The sequence below is a fragment of the Crassostrea angulata genome, chromosome 1 (genome assembly GCF_025612915.1).
Source record: "Crassostrea angulata isolate pt1a10 chromosome 1, ASM2561291v2, whole genome shotgun sequence".
NCBI lineage: Eukaryota > Metazoa > Mollusca > Bivalvia > Ostreida > Ostreidae > Magallana > Magallana angulata.
Genome location: NC_069111.1, coordinates 57,258,815 through 57,277,982, shown reverse-complemented (window position 1 = coordinate 57,277,982; position 19,168 = coordinate 57,258,815). Strand labels below are relative to the sequence as shown.

Sequence of the window (19,168 nt, the reverse complement as noted above, 5' to 3'; positions counted from 1 at the left end):
ACAAGCACAACAGCTACAGATACCACCGCTGAAAGTACTACAAGTGAGGCTAGCACATCCACCTCTGTACTCACTTCAACTATTGTGCCAGATGCAACAACCACCACAGTAGGCAGCACGGAGTCGTCCACTAGTGAGACTACCACTGCTGGCCTGATAACTACCATGGCACAAGCTAGTACCACAGTTATCTTAGGTACTTATAGAATGCTGAAAAAGTCCGCAGGATTTTTCATTCATATAAAAAGTTCATAAATTTAAACCAACAAGAATTATTCATAAACCTAAGTCATATATTGTTTATATTTTTACAGTTTGACCTGAAATTTATTGGGCATATGTTAGTCTAGAATTTGCTCACAGCATGAAATATATGTCTGGCTATGAAATATGTCTTTTTACAATTTTACCTCTTTCATTGAATTTGCAAATGTTAATTTTCTAGATTGAAATCGTTCACTTTGTGATTGAGATTGGTATGAAATAGTTTCACTTAGGCACTGCATTGCAACATCTGTGCAGTAAATCACATATATATGAAAATCAAAGAATTTTTTAAGATAACTTATCAAATGAATATCAATTATATATGAACATTGCTGATTTGATGTTAATCATATTTTCTCTCTTTATTTTTGAAGCATTTAATAAGACCAGCTTGCTATAACTAACGTACCCGACTCTTTTTCAAAGAAATATTTCAGTATCCGAGGTATTGTTGTAAACTATACTCGAAATTGTATTATATAATATTTTGTCCCTTTAGTAAATATCTGTACTGAAAAGATACTAAATGGCATCCTTGGTATAAGATTAGCTGCAGGTCTGTAGCTCTGGGTCTGAAAAAAAAATTGGATGGACAACCTCAGGTCGTCCATTCAAATTTTTTTCAGACTGGGAGCTACAGGATGACCTGATGTCATCCATCCGAATTTTTTTTTACCAAGAGCTGCAGACCTGCAGCTGGTATAAGATTAGAGAAATAAAAAGTTTATTTTATTATTTGATTTGGTTTATTTTGATTTTGTTTATCGCAGGTTATCTTTTATTTCTATTAATTTCTAGTGAGTAACAAGGTTTGGGTTTGGGCACATCTTACTTTTTCAGAAAACCATTTTACATAGATCATGAGTGTAGAAGTCGGAACTACTTAACATTCACCTGCTGCAATGATTACATAGAGAAATTGATTAAAAACACATCCCCCTCCCTCCAATTTTTTTTTTTTAAATGGCATTGGTCATGCTTGATGTAATATTTAAGTTCAGACCATTTCTAGCATTGTTGTAATCTAGTTCATATTGGAGGGATATTTTTATTATTATCCTTACTATCTCTTCTTGTTGTCTGAAGATGCTCTTTTTTTTTTAATGAAATATGGTGTCCTAAAAATTAGACATAGAGCATGGTTAATTTTTTCCAAGGTCTGGACTGAAAAGTGTATGCAATACAAAAAACCTTCTCAACCATGCATTTCTTTAACCAGGGTACATTTCCTTTCCTTATATATTCACATTCTTTTGCATTTTCCCTTTTGTCCTAATTTGTTGACCCTAGGATTTAACAAATACATAAAAATAACATTATGCAGGAACCACTGAAAGCAGTACCACCACATCTTACTCTGAAACTACCAAAACAGACGCAACAACATCCAAGCTCACTACAAGTGACACCACTATATTGACCCCTGGGGTCACCACCAGCGACACCACTACAGTGACCCCTGGGGTAACCACCAGTTTCACCACCACATCGACCCCTGGCACAACATTGACATCAGGAATCACCACATCAACCACTGGATCCAGAGTCACTGCGGATTTGACAACTTTAATGACCACTCTCCCTGCAGCAGGTCAGTAAGGCCGGGTACCAGGGGCCAATCTATCGTTCTATTTAAGTTTATGCAACACTGAATAACTGAAAAATATTGTAATGTGTTTAGTTACAATCTTTACACTTCATCTCTCTTAGTCTTCATCTTTCTCATGTTACAATGTGTTACAGAGTCCACCGCGCTACTTCCGTTTGGGGGTGTGGCCAATGATGAAAAGGGCAGGGGTGGGGATGATGCTCTGGTCGCTGTTGTGGAGAACCCTGTGGGATTCACGTGTAACTGCCAGATATCCAACAGAGTATTTGTACGTACAGACTAAGCATTACATCTTTTATGTGAGCTTAATTTACTTAGTGGAATCATTTTAATTTATTGAGGCCAATTTTCTTGAATTTTTGGTTTTTTGCTTATTTGTGTGTGTGTGTGTGGGGGGGGGGGGGGAGTAATTTATGGATGCGTCGGTTTTCAGTTTCAGAAACAAAGATAGATCTTTCGTTGAGTATGTAAATTCATGGAGAGACCCGGCTACCCACAAATACCACCAAAATTGAGCCACCTAAAGTTCTAATGATTCCACAGTAGTACATTTGTTAGGATACAGTGACCTTATTAGATGTTATTCATGAGCTGAATCATAATTGCACCTTTAATTAAGTTTATCAAGTTTAAAAGTGATTTCTGTCAAATGAATTTTCCCCACAGGGTATAAGATTGTGTGGTTTGCTGTTACACCTTGCATTAGTGTGAAATAATTATTACACAAGCAATATGAATCCAAGTTAAAATTGTAAAGACAATAGTAAGAAATCATTTCAAAAAAACAATTATTGATATCAACTAATCTGCATCCAAAGTAATTCAATTTTTTACACAATTGAGTATGATATAAGAAAAAGACCAACTTTAGGAATTAATATAAATAGATATACATGTATCTTATTATGGGCAGTTGTGAAACGAACAATGTATATATTAAGTCTTTAAAAAAGTAGTATATCCCTTTCACAAAACTAGGAAGGTCATTCTTAAATTAAATTTAAAAAAAAATGAGATTGATATATAAAATGCAACTTCGAATTGTAAGATATACATATAATATATAGTGTGTGCAAAATATTCCACTAAGCTCCAAAATCTCCTTAGTTCTATAATATCATATATACTAATCTCTCATTTGACTACATTGGCCTCTTTTCCGTTCTGCTCTCTATGACATATATTTATACATATTGTATTATTTATACATGTATATATATATGTCATAGAAAGCAGAGGAGATAAGATGTCCCTAGCTGTGATTTGACCTACCAATATCTTTAAATGACATTGTAATTCCAGTAATTCAAAAAAAGGGGGGGGGGGGGAGAGAGGGAGGGACAATTTTGTCGTTTTATCGTGTCTTTTATTCGTGCGTTTTATCCGCATCCCTCTATGCATATTTACTATGTTTATGCATATGATTACCACATATGCCTATGCATAGCCATATTGTGGCTATAACAAATTAATAAACAAAGTCACTATGTACACATCACATACACGTCAGTATTACCACTTACTTGTAAAGTACATGACAGAGCCAGTGGTAGAAATCACCGAGAAAGGAATCATGTACATACCAGGAACTCTTTATCTGTATATAACATGACTATACCATATCCCCCTGAGCATGCCGATGAATTGGGAACCGCCATATTATTTGATTATTTGCCATGTTTGTAACGCGATTGCGTGTGTCTATAGTACAATTGTGTGGGACTTAAACGCAATATAAGTATTCTTGGAATATAAGCCTTAATGTTTATTATTTCTGTAAATTTCAGATACACACCAATGGATATATAACACTGGATTCAAATTTTGAAAGTGCAAAGCCCGCGTTGCTAAAATCGGGCAATTCACAAAAAATAGTGGCACCATTCTGGTCAGACATAGATCTGAAAAATGACTCCAAAATCTGGTACCATCTGTATAATAAATTTGACTCTACGGATGTTTCCTTAATTATGTCCGAGGTCAAATCGTTAGTGAGGGGAAACTTCAGAGAAAGCAGTGTAGCGGATTCATTTGAACCGAACACAGTGCTTGTGGTCACGTGGGAGAATGTGGTTCAGTCGCCAGCTCGACTTCACGAGACTCAGGTATGTTATATAACTCTTCTTTAACAATTTATAAATACAATAAAAGTGGCGTCGGAAGTAAATTGAAAGTGGGGGGCTAGACTTAAAAAAAAAACCCAAAACAAGAAAGCTAAACCTCCCCCGGTTCCGACGCCTATGATCTGATGAAGTAAATACAACAAATTTTACTGTGTGTCAGGAGTTTGCGTTTTTATAAATTGTAAACTGGTAACATCGCAATCCGATATTACTATAACAAAATCAATTGTTACTATAATGTCCATCTACATTCATAATCAGAATGCCACATTTCAACTTCTGCTGGCCAGTGACGGGCTGACGACTTACACTGGGTTCTTGTATAAAGCCATGCATTTCTTGCCCCCGAAGAAAGCTGTGATGGGGTATCGATGTGGAGGATCACCCCGCAGTATTTTCAATCTTCCAGGCTCCCTCACTCCTTCCATCTACAGTGAAGTCATCAACAAAGGCGACAATGGTATAATTCTGCTGCCTTCAAGTTAACTTATAAACAATATATATGTCACGAATAGTCTGCATAAAACGGTGATAATATAGCAGCATTGTTGCATGTTTGCTGTATAACAGACTGCCTCAGTTTTGAAATGAATATCTACAATTGACAATTTAAAAACTCATCTGAAACTTTAACATATCAACCTTTTTTATTAGCTAAGAATACCAAAGGACTGTGGATGTATAAGTTGGACACTTGTTCCAATTCTGACATTAATTACGTGGAGAGGTGCCACAACTGGAGGATAACATCAGCTCGAGGCGAGCAGGAAATGACATCACTGGCTCACGGCCTTCTTGCTTCTTGTCCATGTAATGTCCGTCAGATGCAGGCTGATCCTCGGTTCATGGCCAGCACAGAGGAACCAGGCTGTTACTTCAAAGTCCATTCCCCTGGGGATTACTTGTTCACCCGGGTAAGGTTCTCTTTACCATCAACTAGCATGCCATGGCTTTCCTACATACATGCAGCCGTTGTAGTTGTTAAACAATATTATACCTTTAGAAAACTGAACAATTCCAATCACAGTAGTTTTAGTAGATTTATTTAAGGCACAAATATTAATACCAATCTATCTATAGCTAATCAGTAATTTAATGTATATGACATTTTATTTCTAGAAATGCTGCTACAGCACAAGTTCCCCCGAGGGGCCCCTTTTGACGGGTGTGTCAGGTGCGGGCTTTGTGTACCTGTACAACCCTCTGTTGTACCCCTCCCTCTCCCTGAGTCATGATGTGACCCCCTACACTTGGTGCTGTGTGAAGGCCGGACTCTGTGACTTGTTCTTCAACCAGAGACCCTCTGACAACTGCTTGTCATACAAACCACCAGAAAGTGGTACGTACTGAATCCTGACACATCCAGAAAGTGGTATTTACTAAATACTGACACATCCAGAAAGTGGTATGTACTGAATCCTGACACATCCAGAAAGTGGTATGTACTGAATACTGACATATCCAGAAAGTGGTATGTACTGAATCCTGACACATCCAGAAAGTGGTATGTACTGAATACTGACATATCCAGAAAGTGGTATGTACTGAATACTGACACATCTACCCACACTACCAACAGTGGTGTTATGAGATAAAGGTACTTTAATTGGTCTAGTAATGTGGATTAGAGTACATTTATCATTGAAACAGTTTTGAAGTGTTGAAATTGCTCATATTTTTACCTACGATATTTAATGCATTTCAATATTTCTTATTAAAGGCTAAAAACTGTAAAAACCTCAGTTGGTTTTGAACTCATGACTTACAGACCATGCTTATCAATACTTCAACCAATTGCTCAATAACTGCTTGTGTGGAGCACATGGCTCAGTGGTCATAGGCATTAGGTCTAAAGGTTGCTGGTTCAAACTCTGCTGTGGTCACTTGATGCTGTGTATTGTGCACTTAGACAAGGCACTATTTCTACATTGTCTCAGTCTACCCAGCTGGAATTGGGTACCGGCTTATGCTGGGAGTTAACCTGCAATGGACTGGTATCCCATCCATGGGTAGTCAGTCAGACTCTCATCTGTTTAGCACCATGGAAACCAGGGATAATTAAGCACTGGCCTTATGCAACTTTATGACTCTGAGAAAGAATTAACATTAACTAACTCAAGTGATCTTCATTGTATAAAGAGAAAAATATTTCAACTGATATCCCTATGAATACTGTAATAGCTGTTGAAATGATTCCTGAATTAAATCTGATATTTTCCACCTAGGCATTAGCTATGGCGATCCACACATTGACACGATTGATGGATATTCGTATACTTACAATGGGATTGGAGAGTACACCATGCTGGAGATAAGAAACATCTCAAGCGAAGGAACAGTTTTCGAGCTTCAGTCACGAACATCATTAGCACAGAATATTTCTGGGAGCCAAGTACCAGCTTCTATTTTCAGTGCCTTCGTGGCCAAGGAAGATAATGTCACAGCTCAAGTGGAAGTCAATCTGCAGAAAAATGGTGAGATTTCATACTGATGGAATTATCAGAAAGTAATGTCTATATCGTTATAACTGTACATCATTCTCTCTCTCTCTTTGTAAAGTATTTATGTTAAACTAGTGTTGAAAAGAAAGGACTGGCAACACACACCAATTTTTCGACACATAATAGTATACCTAGAAATCTGTAGACCATCCTGTAAGATGTAGATGCAGACACAGTTTGTTTTGTACATTTTCAGGGATGATCGTGTTCTGTAACGGCTTGGATGTCACCAACGAGTTCTACCAGGACATGAACTACATATGTACAATCCACAACCAGCTTCGTCTGTCTCGTAAATCCCAGCTCAGCAACCATTCAGTACAAATCCTCTTTGCTTCAGGTCTGATTTGGTTGAATTTTACTGTCAGAGTTATTTCTTAATTGGTTCATTATTAATTTGTGGATAAACATGCATGCCCAGTCATTTAGATTATAGTATGAAACCAACCTTAATCTGCGTGCATAGTTACCACTGCGGTCACTTCGTTATCATTGGTGAATTGCAATAAGTCATTTTAAAAAAAACATTGTTTTACGCAATATTAACAAATGAAAAAATTTCTTCTAGTCTATAACTTAAATTAAATTAGAAGAAATATTACATATGAAATGGTTAATTAACTAATAAAAGAAATGCCTCCACCAAATGTAGTGTTTTTTTTTTTTTTAATTTTAAATTTCTATAATTTATATGTTTGCTTGAATGTTAAAATTTAATTCATGCATACAAGAATGTTTATTTCGTACACTGTACATTATGTGATTTAATTGATATAGTATTTAATCTACATCTACAGAATATATATTGATGTTGAATATATATATATATATATATATATAATTATTTAACATTTTTCATTTCAGAGATTGCCCTGACAATATCTTTCAATGTAGAGATGTTGGATTTGACCGTGCTGCTTCCGACATCTCTGTCAAATGTCACCTCTATCGGGGGACTTTTGGGAAACGTTAACGGCAACTCCACCGATGACCTGACCCTGAAAAATGGCTCAGTTCTACCAGAAACCCCCACTGAAAGAGACATATATTCTATCTTTGGAGAATCTTGTTAGTACATGAACTCATTTTATTTATCAGAAATGCTTTACCCTTGCGCTCTGCCGTTTGAACCATTTATATTACAATGTTCATATGTTCATCTTCACAAAAATTCTACATTTTGCTGGTTATTTTTTATGATCAATTTAAACTTCAAATCTAAAGAACAAAAAAACTGAGATAAAAATGACGTACATGAAAGAAGTTGGTGTTTTGATTAATAAAAAAATGTAAATATTTGTTATTTGTAGGGCGCATAGACTGTAATGAATCCCTATTCTACTACCGAGCTGGAGAGGACTGCAATATGTACCAGAACACCAGCTTTACACCAATGTTCCTGGAGGACTTTAACTCTACGCGGCTAGCTGAGGCCAATAAGACGTGTAAGGGGGAGAGAGGCTGTCTGTTCGACTTCCTCATCACGGGAAACAAGGACATCGCAGACAACAGCAAACGTGTGATGGACATAGAGGTCCAAAGGCAGCTAGAAGCAGGTACAGAGTTGTATATACCAGGGTTGTAAAGGGTCTACCTGGGGTATTACACAATAAGAAATAATTATATTTGTCAGAAAAGGTACAAGTCATATAGTCATACAAGTTCTTTTCTTGATTTCCTACATTGCCGCAAATTAGTTAGTATAATTGAAAGTTTTTAATTATCAAATTCTGTTTGAATGTTTATAAATGTTGGGAGAAAGGTTGGGGTAATATCATGCGTTCATCAGGGAGGTACAGACCCCCCAACCCCCTGCTAAATTCAAATTTCTTTGAATTACTCATGTTAAGATTTCCAATGATATACCTTGGAACCCTCCCCCCCAGGCAAACTCAAATGACAGTCAGACCCCCCTTGGAAAAATTTTCTGGATCTATGCATGGAATAATGACATTCATTTATGCGCAAGCTTGTGAATATTTTGCATTGGATTGGTTATAGAAAACAACCCCCCTGAGATCAAAGGTCAGCTGAAGGTCAATGCAACCTTGGGACAGAGTCTGAACTTGTCAGCGGATGCTTTTGATCCGGATGGAGACCTTGTGACAGTGATTAGTCCAGACGGAAACTCCACAGGGTCCGGAACAGCTAACATATCTTACATCTATACCCCTACAGCCGAGCACCAGCAAATCAGGTACACTTCATCAAACTGAGGTATCAATAACAAAGTGCGCATTTTCTGCATTCATGGGATGTTAATTTCTTATTTAACGTTTAAATGTTTCCTATAGTTTTTGGATAGCAAACATGAAAAGCACTGTATTAATGTGGCTGATTTATCATATACAGCTTACCAGTATATATACAGTGAATTAATATTGTGTTTTTCTTGTAATATCGAGGCAGTAGACATGGGACTCTGTTTAATTAACTTGACTTTAATTTTTTTATACATTCTATTTTTCCGTAGTTTCTGGGCTGTGGATATGAAGGGTTCAGCCTCCCACACCCTGACTGTAGTGATTGTTAAATGCTCTGGCTGTTCTGGTCACGGTGACTGTGATTTTGACCACCCCACACCGACCTCTCAGCCCAACCAGCTGTCTGTACCCTGTATCTGTCACATCGGTTGGGAAGGTATGCTAATGCTTTAAAACTAAAATTACCCCCCCCCCCCCCCATAAAAAAAACCCCCAAAAAACCCTGAAATAAACAATATTAGTGTTACTTTAAACCAACTTTTATTTGTGGCAAGTTTATTTTGCAATTTTCTAGAGATAAACTCAGGTTCATGACGCCAAATATTTGTGACTAAGCCTTATCCAGACCCATTTTGTTGTAACAGTCAAACGACATGGACTGGTTCCCTGCAACAAATATTCACAACAACAAGGCTCTCGCGCATCTCGCCGCAAAAATTTCTAGCACTTAAATAAAAGTTGGTTTACAGTATTCTGTGATTTTAAATCAGAATTAATTTAATTTATCTCAATGGTGATTTCTCAGCAGTGATTCTAAAAATCCTTATAATGTCCATAATGTCTCACAAAAATTATGTTTTCTACAGGAGACTGATTTCAGTTTCCTCAAAAAACAATGATCTGTAAACTGCTGAAATGCCCGGACTTTAGCTTTGACCCCTGCATGTAGTCCCCAGCTTTATATTGAATATTAACCTACACCTTTACCAGGACGTGGCTCAGGGGCCATCGATTCCTCAACCCAATTAATTTCATCTTTGTGAGAACTTATTTTCCGATATCATATATAATTACCCAGCAAAGACTGATTTGTAACCAAATATATTGTGATTTTTTATTCAAGGTGAAAGTTGTTCAGTGGACATAGATGGTTGCCATGACGACCCCTGTGTGTCCCCCTCTGTTTGCTCAGATAACAGTCCTGAGGAACATAATAACACAAGTGTAGCCTACAAATGTGACAAGTGTATCCCCGGATACATACAGGGCAACGAAAAGAAGTGTGTGGGTAGGTTCCACTGATAAATGTGTGAAAAGGTTCCACCAATAAGTGTGTGGGTTTACATAGGTACAATGTATCGCCAATAAATGCATGGGTAGGTACTGCCAAAAATGTGTAGGTAGGTATCATCAATAAGTGCATGGGTAGGTTCCACCAATATGTGTGTGGGTAGGTTCCACCAATAAGTGTGTGGGGAGGTTCCACCAATAAGTGTGTGGGTAGGTTCCACCAATATGTGTGGGGAGGTTCCACCAATATGTGTGGGGAGGTTCCACCAATATGTGTGTGGAGAGGTTCCACCAATAAGTGTGTGGGGAGGTACTGTAAATTATTAGGAGCTGCATTTATGTCTCTTTTAGTTAAGGTTTTATGAATCTTTAAAGACAAATTTTCACTTAAAAGATCAGATAATGTTGACTTTGGTTAATGATTATGGTGTAGACCTCGAATATTTGTTCTTTGACAAATGTGGATGAGAGTACTGGTGGTAAATCATGTGTTGAATTTGATTAATGATTTTGGTGTAGAATAGGTGTAAATTTAGACTTGCACTTTGACAGATGTGGATGAGTGTGTCAGTGGTAGCCAGTGTGGAGTCCGTCAGCAGTGCACCAATGTGGAGGGCTCCTTCAGCTGTAGCTGTCAGTCAGGGTACCGTTCAGACCCCAACCAGGACCTGGAATGTCTCGGTAAGAAAAGAGGTAGTAAAACATCAAACAGAAACTAAAGAATCAAAAATCTACCTGAGAGCAATAGACTTTTGATATCATCTCAACAGTAGGGTACAGCTTAGATTTTAATTACCGGTACTGCAGATTTGTAATTCCTAGCAAATTGCTGAAAATATATTCTTAAACAAATAATTTTAATTTATGAAATATATAAAATAATCCAATTCAGTGACCTTAAAATTTTGTGTTTTGATTGCTCAGATGTGAACGAATGCTTAGAACAAACGAGTGAATGTGAACAGCTGTGTAACAACACAGAGGGAGGATATGTGTGTTCCTGTAGAAAGGGCTATATCCTGAGCCAGGACAACAAAACCTGTCAGCAAGGTGCGTGTAGAAACTATTAGCACATATCTATGTGTTTGCAAACTAATTGAAAATTTGTTTAACTATTTTTATTGAAAATTAATTTGTCAGTATTACAAATAATTAATGCAAATCTCAGATATTTATAGATGATTACATGTTTATTGCAATGTACAAAAGTTAGTATTAGAGTCTACATTCTAAAGTCATTCTTTTTCTCTCATATAGACATTGTCCCAGTTGGCTGCACCAACTTTGGCTGCTCTCACATCTGTGTTGTGGAGTCAGGATCCCCCCGCTGCTACTGTAAAGACGGCTTCACACTAGCAGAGGACGGGAAAGCTTGCCGTGGTATGTATACTTGTATACTATATAGTATATGTGTATAGTCCAGTCTTACTGATTTTCCATAGATGGTAATGTTAAGTTAAAATTAGAGTTCATAGCTCCTGCCCTAATGTTTGAGGGACCCCTTGAAATGAAAGCTCATCAGATTGTCTCTATCATGTTAAAAATTATGTAATGTGATGTTGGATTCATTTTCCAGCAAAATGCATCTGTATTGAAAAACTCTGAAAATGAAAGTAAAAGAAGGGAATTTTCCAGTTTTGGAAAGGGTGTACATCAAACAATTACAATTATTTCCTTTGTGTGGTAATTATTTTACCCTAACCCTTGCCTTTAAAATTGCAAATCCTCTTTTCTGACATGTGTCAAGCACACTGATACAAAATGTCACAATAAATTATATACTGCGCAAGTATAGGAACTAGGTTGCTTAAAGGCACGTCTATTTTGTCGTCCTACTAATTCTAAAAAAAGTTAGAGGCATATACCCATTTCAAATGCTGCCGTTATTATTTCTGTTCAGAAGAATAAGTATTTAACTTAAAAAAAAAACAAAAAAAACCCCAGAATTTCCTTATTCTGAACACTTTAACAGGGAATGGCGGATGGTCACTGGTTGGGCAATAAGATTTTCTCTAGACATTTGCATTATTAAATCTTAATCTATATTTTCAATGTCTAGTTGCAATTCACTGCAGATATTGATGAATGTCTGGAGGTGACTGGCAAGAAATGTCCTCAGTTGTGTACAAACACTGAAGGCGGATATACATGTAGCTGTGTGACAGGCTTCCAACTGATGGATGACCAGAAATCTTGCACAGGTAATGGAAATTGATCATAGGGATTTTATGGATTAACTTTACTTTTTGTCAAAGAATTTGTTTTTTGATCATTCTACAACTTAATTTCTGTAAAAATACCTACTATAGTTTGGAGTTTAATTATCATCAGAAGATTTTATTGTGTACTTATTGTGAATCATGCGCATTTATCTTTCAATGATTCAAGAAGATGATTATCTTTATCCTCTGATCTTGCAGAATGTGACACTGTTCACTGGGGCGTGAACTGTAACCAGTCATGTGACTGTACCCAGAATTCCATCTCCTGTGATTCTAAGTTTGGCTGTCAGTGTAAGGACGGTTGGTCAGGGACCCACTGTGAGGTCAACATTGACGAGTGTGTGGGTGGGGGACCGTGCGGGGGTCTGGAGAACTGTGTGGACACCCCCGGGTCCTATGTGTGTCAGTGTAAGGCGGGCTACCTGAGGAATCAGACCACTGGAAACTGTGAAAGTAGGTCATACAATTACTTCAATTCAGAACTAAATGTCCGTTTGTTTGCAGTAATACATGAATAAAATGTAACCCTTTCTATATCTTTTTTACAATACATAAAGTTCAAGTTTGTACAGAGTGATAAACTACTGTCACAGATATAAATCAAAGTTATAACACAGTGTTAAGACACATATTTCATATGACCAATATATGAATTTTAACATCTGATCAATTATATTTACCCAGTGGATGACATTTGTCTGTTTATTCAGATATTAACGAGTGCAAGGAGTCTCTCTACAACTGTACAGTGTTGGAGGTTTGTGCCGATACCCTGGGAAGTTATCGATGTGACTGCCTGCCTGGGTATCAAAGAGAGGCGTCTGGACAATGTAGAGGTATAACAAAATGTTTATTACATGGTAGTTACATGTACATCAGTGAGAGGTATAACAATATTTTTATTACATGGTAATTACGTGTACATCTGTGAGAGGTATAACAAAATTTTTATTAAATGATAGTTACGTGCACATCTGTGAGAGGTATAACAAGATTTTTATTACATGGTAGTTATGTGTATATCAGTTAGAGGTATAACAAGATTTTTATTACATGATGGTAGTTACCTGTACATCAGTTAGAGGTATAACAAGTATTTATTACAATGTAGTAACCTATACATCAGAGAGAAAGATAGGATATTTATTACATGGTAGGTAAGTGTACATCAGTGAGAGGTATACCAATATATTATTACATGGTTAGTAGTTATAATAACTATAGGTACATCAGTGAGGTAACATGCTCTTTATGTTTTAAGCTGATTAATGTAAACTAGTAATGATATTGTCCAATTTATTAGAATGTTTATTTAAGGTGGTTATATTTATATATGTTTCAACAAGCCATAAGCTCTGTTTACATCAGTCATGGTGTCAGATATTGGATTTCTTTATAGTTGTATTTTTTTAAGTCGAATTGTTTTTTTTTCATCAGATGTGAATGAGTGTGAGCTTCAGACAGATGAATGTAATCATCACTGTGTCAACACCGAGGGTAGCTACAACTGTAAATGTAACATAGGCTACTTACTACAGGATAACAGGAGGACCTGTGTCAAATGTAAGCTTCTGCACACCAGCCCTTTACAATAGCTCTTAATTCTTATTCTGAATCAGATATTTTGGAATCTCTGCATTATCCGCATCCAACCAGCTCTCACAATAATTAATCTTCAACAAACATATTTTGTTAATTCTCAATTTCTACTCATTCAAGTTATTAATCTGTTCCATTGTTTGTACTTGATTAGCCTCCAACCCCTGTGAGGGATCCAGCCTGACCTGTGATGAGGCCCTGGGAGGATGTACAACCAACAGTTCAGGCTCCCCCTTCTGCTTCTGTCTCCAGGGATATCGGCTCAATCAGACCTCCAACCAGTGCACAGGTACACTTAATATCTGTAATTATTGGCATCAACTATTTACTGTTAACATAGATATTTTTACTATGTTAAATTAATGGTTTCTGTGTATACTAACAAAGCACTTGAGTGGATATTACATTGTGGAAAAAGAGGAATAAAATGTATAATTAACAGTATATTTCTGAGTTTGCCTTTAAGATTGTTTACATTTTGATAAATTTGACAAAACATTTGGCATTGAAAAACTTACAAAAAGTTTCCCAAGCAAACATTCCAACATATGTAGCAGACATATCCAGACCATGAGCATGTATCAAAAGTTATGATTTTTTTGGCAATTAATTGAAAATGTAACAGAACGGGTCCAAAATTTGTATACAATAAACTTGTATATAAGGTATATGAAGATATTATAATTTTATAAATATGATAAAAGTGTAAGGTTTATATGAGTACCAGTAAATGAATTCATACAATCTTGTTTCTTTTATGACAATCTTTACAGACATAGATGAGTGTGCTGCACATGGCTGTTCAGACCTCTGTAACAACACGGCGGGGGGATTTCATTGCTCATGCCCCCCGGGGAATGGTCTGCTGGCAGACAAGAAAACGTGTCAAGGTAAGCAGAGTACCGGTATTTCACTAGGTCCCTGTGACCTGAAGTTTGACATCCATGAAATATCTGTATTTGAGATGCTATATAATTTATTGTATTGTGTTGAGCTCAGTAGGTTTTTGATGATATATTGCAAGAATTTACAACAGTATTAATGTAGCAGAGACCAATGAATTTATGCACACAAGATCGAGCCTCTTTGATCATTTTACCGACCAACCGTAGTATAGTACGTACGAAAAACTTGTTTTCATTTAAGGTTGTAACAAGACAGACAGTTGGGGCGTTGGCTGTGAGAACCAGTGTGGCTGTGGAGTGGGGGCACTTTACTGTGACTCTCTGGGAGGGTGTGTGTGCGAGGCCGGCTGGACCGGCGCCCTGTGCTCGACAGACATAGATGAATGTCACAACAGCTCCACCAATCAGTGCAGAGAGAACTCTCACTGCGTGAACCGTGAGCCATCCTACATCTGTCAGTGTGATCCTGGATATACCAAACTCTCCAACGGTCAGAGTACCCAGTGCACAGGTACCTTATAATTACTGTCAAACAGTGGTCTTAACATTAACATGATTAACAACAACAGGTTAATACAACTTCATTTTGTTAGCTGTAGTCTCTAGATTTATGACCATCTCTCATCTGATATTGTATGTGAAAAGAAAATGTGATACATGCTTTATGTTGCATGTAATATACCAAAACATTACAGCCAAATTGTGTAAAAAAAACTTGGACATATAAGGACATTCTATTGAGATGCGGTATCTTTTTCCCATCTGTCACGTTTTGCATTAAACCCAGTTATTAAATGAAAGGATACAGAATCTCTGTATGTAAAAATAACAATAAATATCGCAGCCAAGACTTTTCTTGTGAGCAGGTTTATTGAATTTGATAAAATTTGTTTACTGGATTTGTGAAATTTCATTAACCGTCCTTGATTAAATTGTAGACATCAATGAGTGTGAGACAAACCAGCATGACTGTTCCCAGCGCTGTTACAACATGGACGGTGGATTCCTCTGCTCCTGTAGCGATGGATTCATACTGGACGCTGACAACAAGACATGCCATAGTGAGCTCTATGTCCAGCTTTGTATCAGATGATAGTGTGGAAAATAATTACCAATACTTATTATTACCATGATGGCATTAGAAATATTCAACTTTGCTGTTTTGTTAAATTAATATAAATGATAGTGGTCATGTTTCAGTTTTCAGGTGGCTTAATTAAAATTAAATTAGTTATTAATTTTTACTGTGTTTTAAATATTCTAACGATGAATTCCACTTGTGTTTTAAATATTTTAACGATGAATTCCAATTCAGATCTAGACGAGTGTACTTTGAAGAGTGACGACTGCCAACAGATCTGTGTGGACACCCTGGGCAGCTTCTTCTGTCAGTGTCACACGGGCTTCCACCTGGCCGATGACCAGCGCACCTGTGTCCAAGGTAAGCACAGGTGTCATATAACCACTGATAGCATTCTGCTTGCAAAGATAAATTGGATCATGACTGAATTTCATAGGGAATAATTATTAACTTGACGTAAATAGAAGTAATAATTGAATTAAAATTCTTGCTGTAATGCAGCAGCAAAGCATTCCATGTAATGATAATACGGTACTGATTTTGAATACTTATCATTTCATAGATTTGTTTAAATATTAGACTTGTACATTTTTTCAGATTTGGATCCCTGTAATGCTGCAAAGAACTGTTCTTATGCCTGTAGAATCAAGGATGGAAACCCTGAATGTTACTGCAGCTCGAACTCTCGCTTAAACCCACAAAACAACGAAACTTGTGTTGGTAGGTTACCTGACTTCTCGTGTTGGTCTGTTCACGCTTCCCCATCTATTACTTAATTTTATATTATGACTGATACCCTGGTCATTACACAAGCTATTACACATCTTGTTTGATGTTTGTAGCCATAGACAACAAGATCCCTGTCAACATGACCACCGATTACCCCTTCCTGGAGGACCTTCTCCACCCCCCAACTGCCATCTACAAGAACACCAAGAAAGACTTTGAGGACTCTGTAAGTAAACTCAGTGTCAGACACAAAGTCTTGTTAGTGTACCAGTCTTGTTAGTGTACCAGTCTTGTTAGTGTACCAGTCTTGTTAGTGTACCAGTCTTGTTAGTGTACCAGTCTTGTTAGTGTACCAGCAATGAAACATTCCTGTCTGATCAGATACTCTAACTACCCCAAAATATAAATTTTATTTGACTTTGAAACTGTATTGGGCTTTTTTTTTTATTGCTAATCATAATTTTATACTATCATAATAATCAATTTATAATTTCCTTGTGATTTTATCTATATATACACGCACTGGCCTGTTTAAAAATTATAATAATTACATTTTACATTATTATACTTTATGTTTCACAGTTGAGAAAATCCTTCAGAGAGATACCTGGTTTCGAAAATGTTGTGCCTGTAGTTACAAAATTCAGGTGAGAAATTCTTCCAGCTGGCTGCATCATGTGAACTAAGTGAAACATTGTTACTAAATGATTGAGAGAATTTTTCTTTATGTTTAATAGATATAACAATGAGGAGACTTAATATGATGTTTTTTTTTTTATTTCAGGAAAGATGCTGCACAGTAAGTTCACAATCTGACAGATTTCGAGTGCTCTCAATTAAGTAGCTAATAAATCTCAATTCCTCTGCACTGCTTTATTATAAAGATAATTCATTCTTTATGCCATTCATTGTGATTAGGTCTGGCAATACGACTGTGGAGTTCTACCTGGTGATGGACAGAGATGTTACCCCCGATGACATAGCCAATGTGAGCTCTGCTCTGGTAAACCTCCGACGCTCCAAAATCAGTGTCAGACTTTCCAAGTACAATATCCTGCGTGAACCTACTGTAGGAACCAGTCAAGGTGAGTACCAGTCAACCACAAAGAATGATCGGGAAAGATGAACGTCGTACATTTACAAATAAAAAGTTAATGCACCTGATACCAATAATTATATTAGATTGTTTTCCTATGCTGGTAGTTCATTCATGATACAGCATTTGTATTAGATTGTTTCCTATGCTGTTCATACATTTGATTGTGATGTCTTTGTGTAGAGCCTGCCCAGTGTGTGCTGTGTCCACAATCTTGTTACTTCCACACTGCTTCTGAGTACCTCTGCAGGTTAGTACATGTACACACAGTCACATCTCATCACTTAAGTCTGTAAAAATGCAGAGAAATCTACTTATTATAATCACAATGCCACTGACTATTTCCATAGGATTTAATGTAATGTTATATTGCTACATATGGGTAGTAAATTTTAAAATCTGTATCATTGCAGCACCATTATATCTCTGTTATATTTTATTTTCTTGTTTTTATAGATCTTCCCTTGGTGAGTACAAAACTATCATTAATAAAAAGAATTGGCATCAAAACCAGCCATCAAAGCAGTTTGCCCTTGGAATAATAACATATTTTGTAGCTTTCTGTTAATCTTTACCTATATATTGTAATGTGTATATCCTCCTTATGATGTGTAATTGTGATTGTAGATGAGGACAAGACTTTGATGGTACAGCTGTCCTTGGAGAGGGACTTTGATCCCGCTCTCAATGACTCCCGTAGCCCCGGATTCAAAGAGTACTCGGACAAGATCGCATCCTCTGTAAGACATCTCTACTTCATCTTGGTTTATAAATCCTTCTTCTGAAAAGTTATATAAGCTTGGAAAACAAATGAGAGATATACTCAAGTGTGGTCACTTTAGTTTTGATATCTGTAAAAAAGACCTTGGTGAATACATAGAATACAGTTCAAGGTCAAAGGTTGAGGACGTTTTGTTATGACATTGATATTTCATAAAATGTTAAGAGCATTATTTTTAGCTCCTTTTTAGGTCATTCTGTCAATGACAAAAAAAACTTAGTTACACAAGAACGGATCTTTAATTATTTTAAAAAAACAAATGACTTTTATTCCTGTAGGTTCTTGTTATAAATGTAAAATTAATGATTTGATTTCTTGCAGCTTGGTACAATACTGACCCTGACAAACATTGAAGAGATCTATGTCAGCGAGTTTAGGTAAGAAATAAAATTTTGATTTTTTTCTTTGAAATGAGGAGTTGACAAATATAACTCGACCATTTGATGTGAAAGTACACATGTTAATTAACTACATAATATCTATAATTGTTACTAGGGAGATATCAAACTCAAAAACCCAGATTGTTGTCCACGTATCACTGAACACCAGTGTGACGGAGGGTGTCAGGCGGACGGTCGGGCAGACGCTATATCAAACGGTGGACAGCAAGAAGTGCCTGGACCTAGACCCCAGCTGTGTGGCCCTCAACAACCAGACCTACATAGGAAATTCCACCAGCCTCAGTAAGTCTCCAGACAAACACACTGAGACCTATGTACTGAAGGAGAATTCATTTCTGGAGAGAGTTTATATAGGCTTTG

General features: G+C 36.8%; 1 protein-coding gene across 3 annotated transcripts in view; it reads left to right on the top strand.

The window, feature by feature from the left end:
* Window positions 1-19,168, top strand: part of LOC128172377 (uncharacterized) — a 51,600-nt gene that overhangs the window by 28,364 nt on the left and 4,068 nt on the right. For 2 of the 3 annotated variants that reach the window (XM_052838179.1, XM_052838171.1), the window contains 35 exons: window positions 1,592-1,858; window positions 2,011-2,144; window positions 3,664-3,981; window positions 4,261-4,459; window positions 4,654-4,913; window positions 5,119-5,338; window positions 6,225-6,473; window positions 6,697-6,840; window positions 7,365-7,568; window positions 7,811-8,056; window positions 8,502-8,697; window positions 8,974-9,140; window positions 9,828-9,992; window positions 10,547-10,675; window positions 10,919-11,044; window positions 11,252-11,374; window positions 12,070-12,195; window positions 12,415-12,669; window positions 12,927-13,052; window positions 13,654-13,779; window positions 13,970-14,104; window positions 14,589-14,705; window positions 14,962-15,231; window positions 15,659-15,781; window positions 16,036-16,161; window positions 16,399-16,521; window positions 16,644-16,756; window positions 17,113-17,177; window positions 17,315-17,329; window positions 17,449-17,615; window positions 17,810-17,876; window positions 18,083-18,093; window positions 18,254-18,366; window positions 18,729-18,784; window positions 18,903-19,090. In XM_052838179.1, the coding sequence (XP_052694139.1) occupies window positions 1,837-1,858; window positions 2,011-2,144; window positions 3,664-3,981; window positions 4,261-4,459; window positions 4,654-4,913; window positions 5,119-5,338; window positions 6,225-6,473; window positions 6,697-6,840; window positions 7,365-7,568; window positions 7,811-8,056; window positions 8,502-8,697; window positions 8,974-9,140; window positions 9,828-9,992; window positions 10,547-10,675; window positions 10,919-11,044; window positions 11,252-11,374; window positions 12,070-12,195; window positions 12,415-12,669; window positions 12,927-13,052; window positions 13,654-13,779; window positions 13,970-14,104; window positions 14,589-14,705; window positions 14,962-15,231; window positions 15,659-15,781; window positions 16,036-16,161; window positions 16,399-16,521; window positions 16,644-16,756; window positions 17,113-17,177; window positions 17,315-17,329; window positions 17,449-17,615; window positions 17,810-17,876; window positions 18,083-18,093; window positions 18,254-18,366; window positions 18,729-18,784; window positions 18,903-19,090 (5,224 nt within the window). In that variant the 5' untranslated portion in view covers window positions 1,592-1,836. Of the gene's footprint in view, window positions 1-34; window positions 197-1,591; window positions 1,859-2,010; window positions 2,145-3,663; window positions 3,982-4,260; window positions 4,460-4,653; window positions 4,914-5,118; window positions 5,339-6,224; window positions 6,474-6,696; window positions 6,841-7,364; window positions 7,569-7,810; window positions 8,057-8,501; window positions 8,698-8,973; window positions 9,141-9,827; window positions 9,993-10,546; window positions 10,676-10,918; window positions 11,045-11,251; window positions 11,375-12,069; window positions 12,196-12,414; window positions 12,670-12,926; window positions 13,053-13,653; window positions 13,780-13,969; window positions 14,105-14,588; window positions 14,706-14,961; window positions 15,232-15,658; window positions 15,782-16,035; window positions 16,162-16,398; window positions 16,522-16,643; window positions 16,757-17,112; window positions 17,178-17,314; window positions 17,330-17,448; window positions 17,616-17,809; window positions 17,877-18,082; window positions 18,094-18,253; window positions 18,367-18,728; window positions 18,785-18,902; window positions 19,091-19,168 lie in introns of those variants that run through there. The other variant, XM_052838184.1, reaches the window with a different exon arrangement.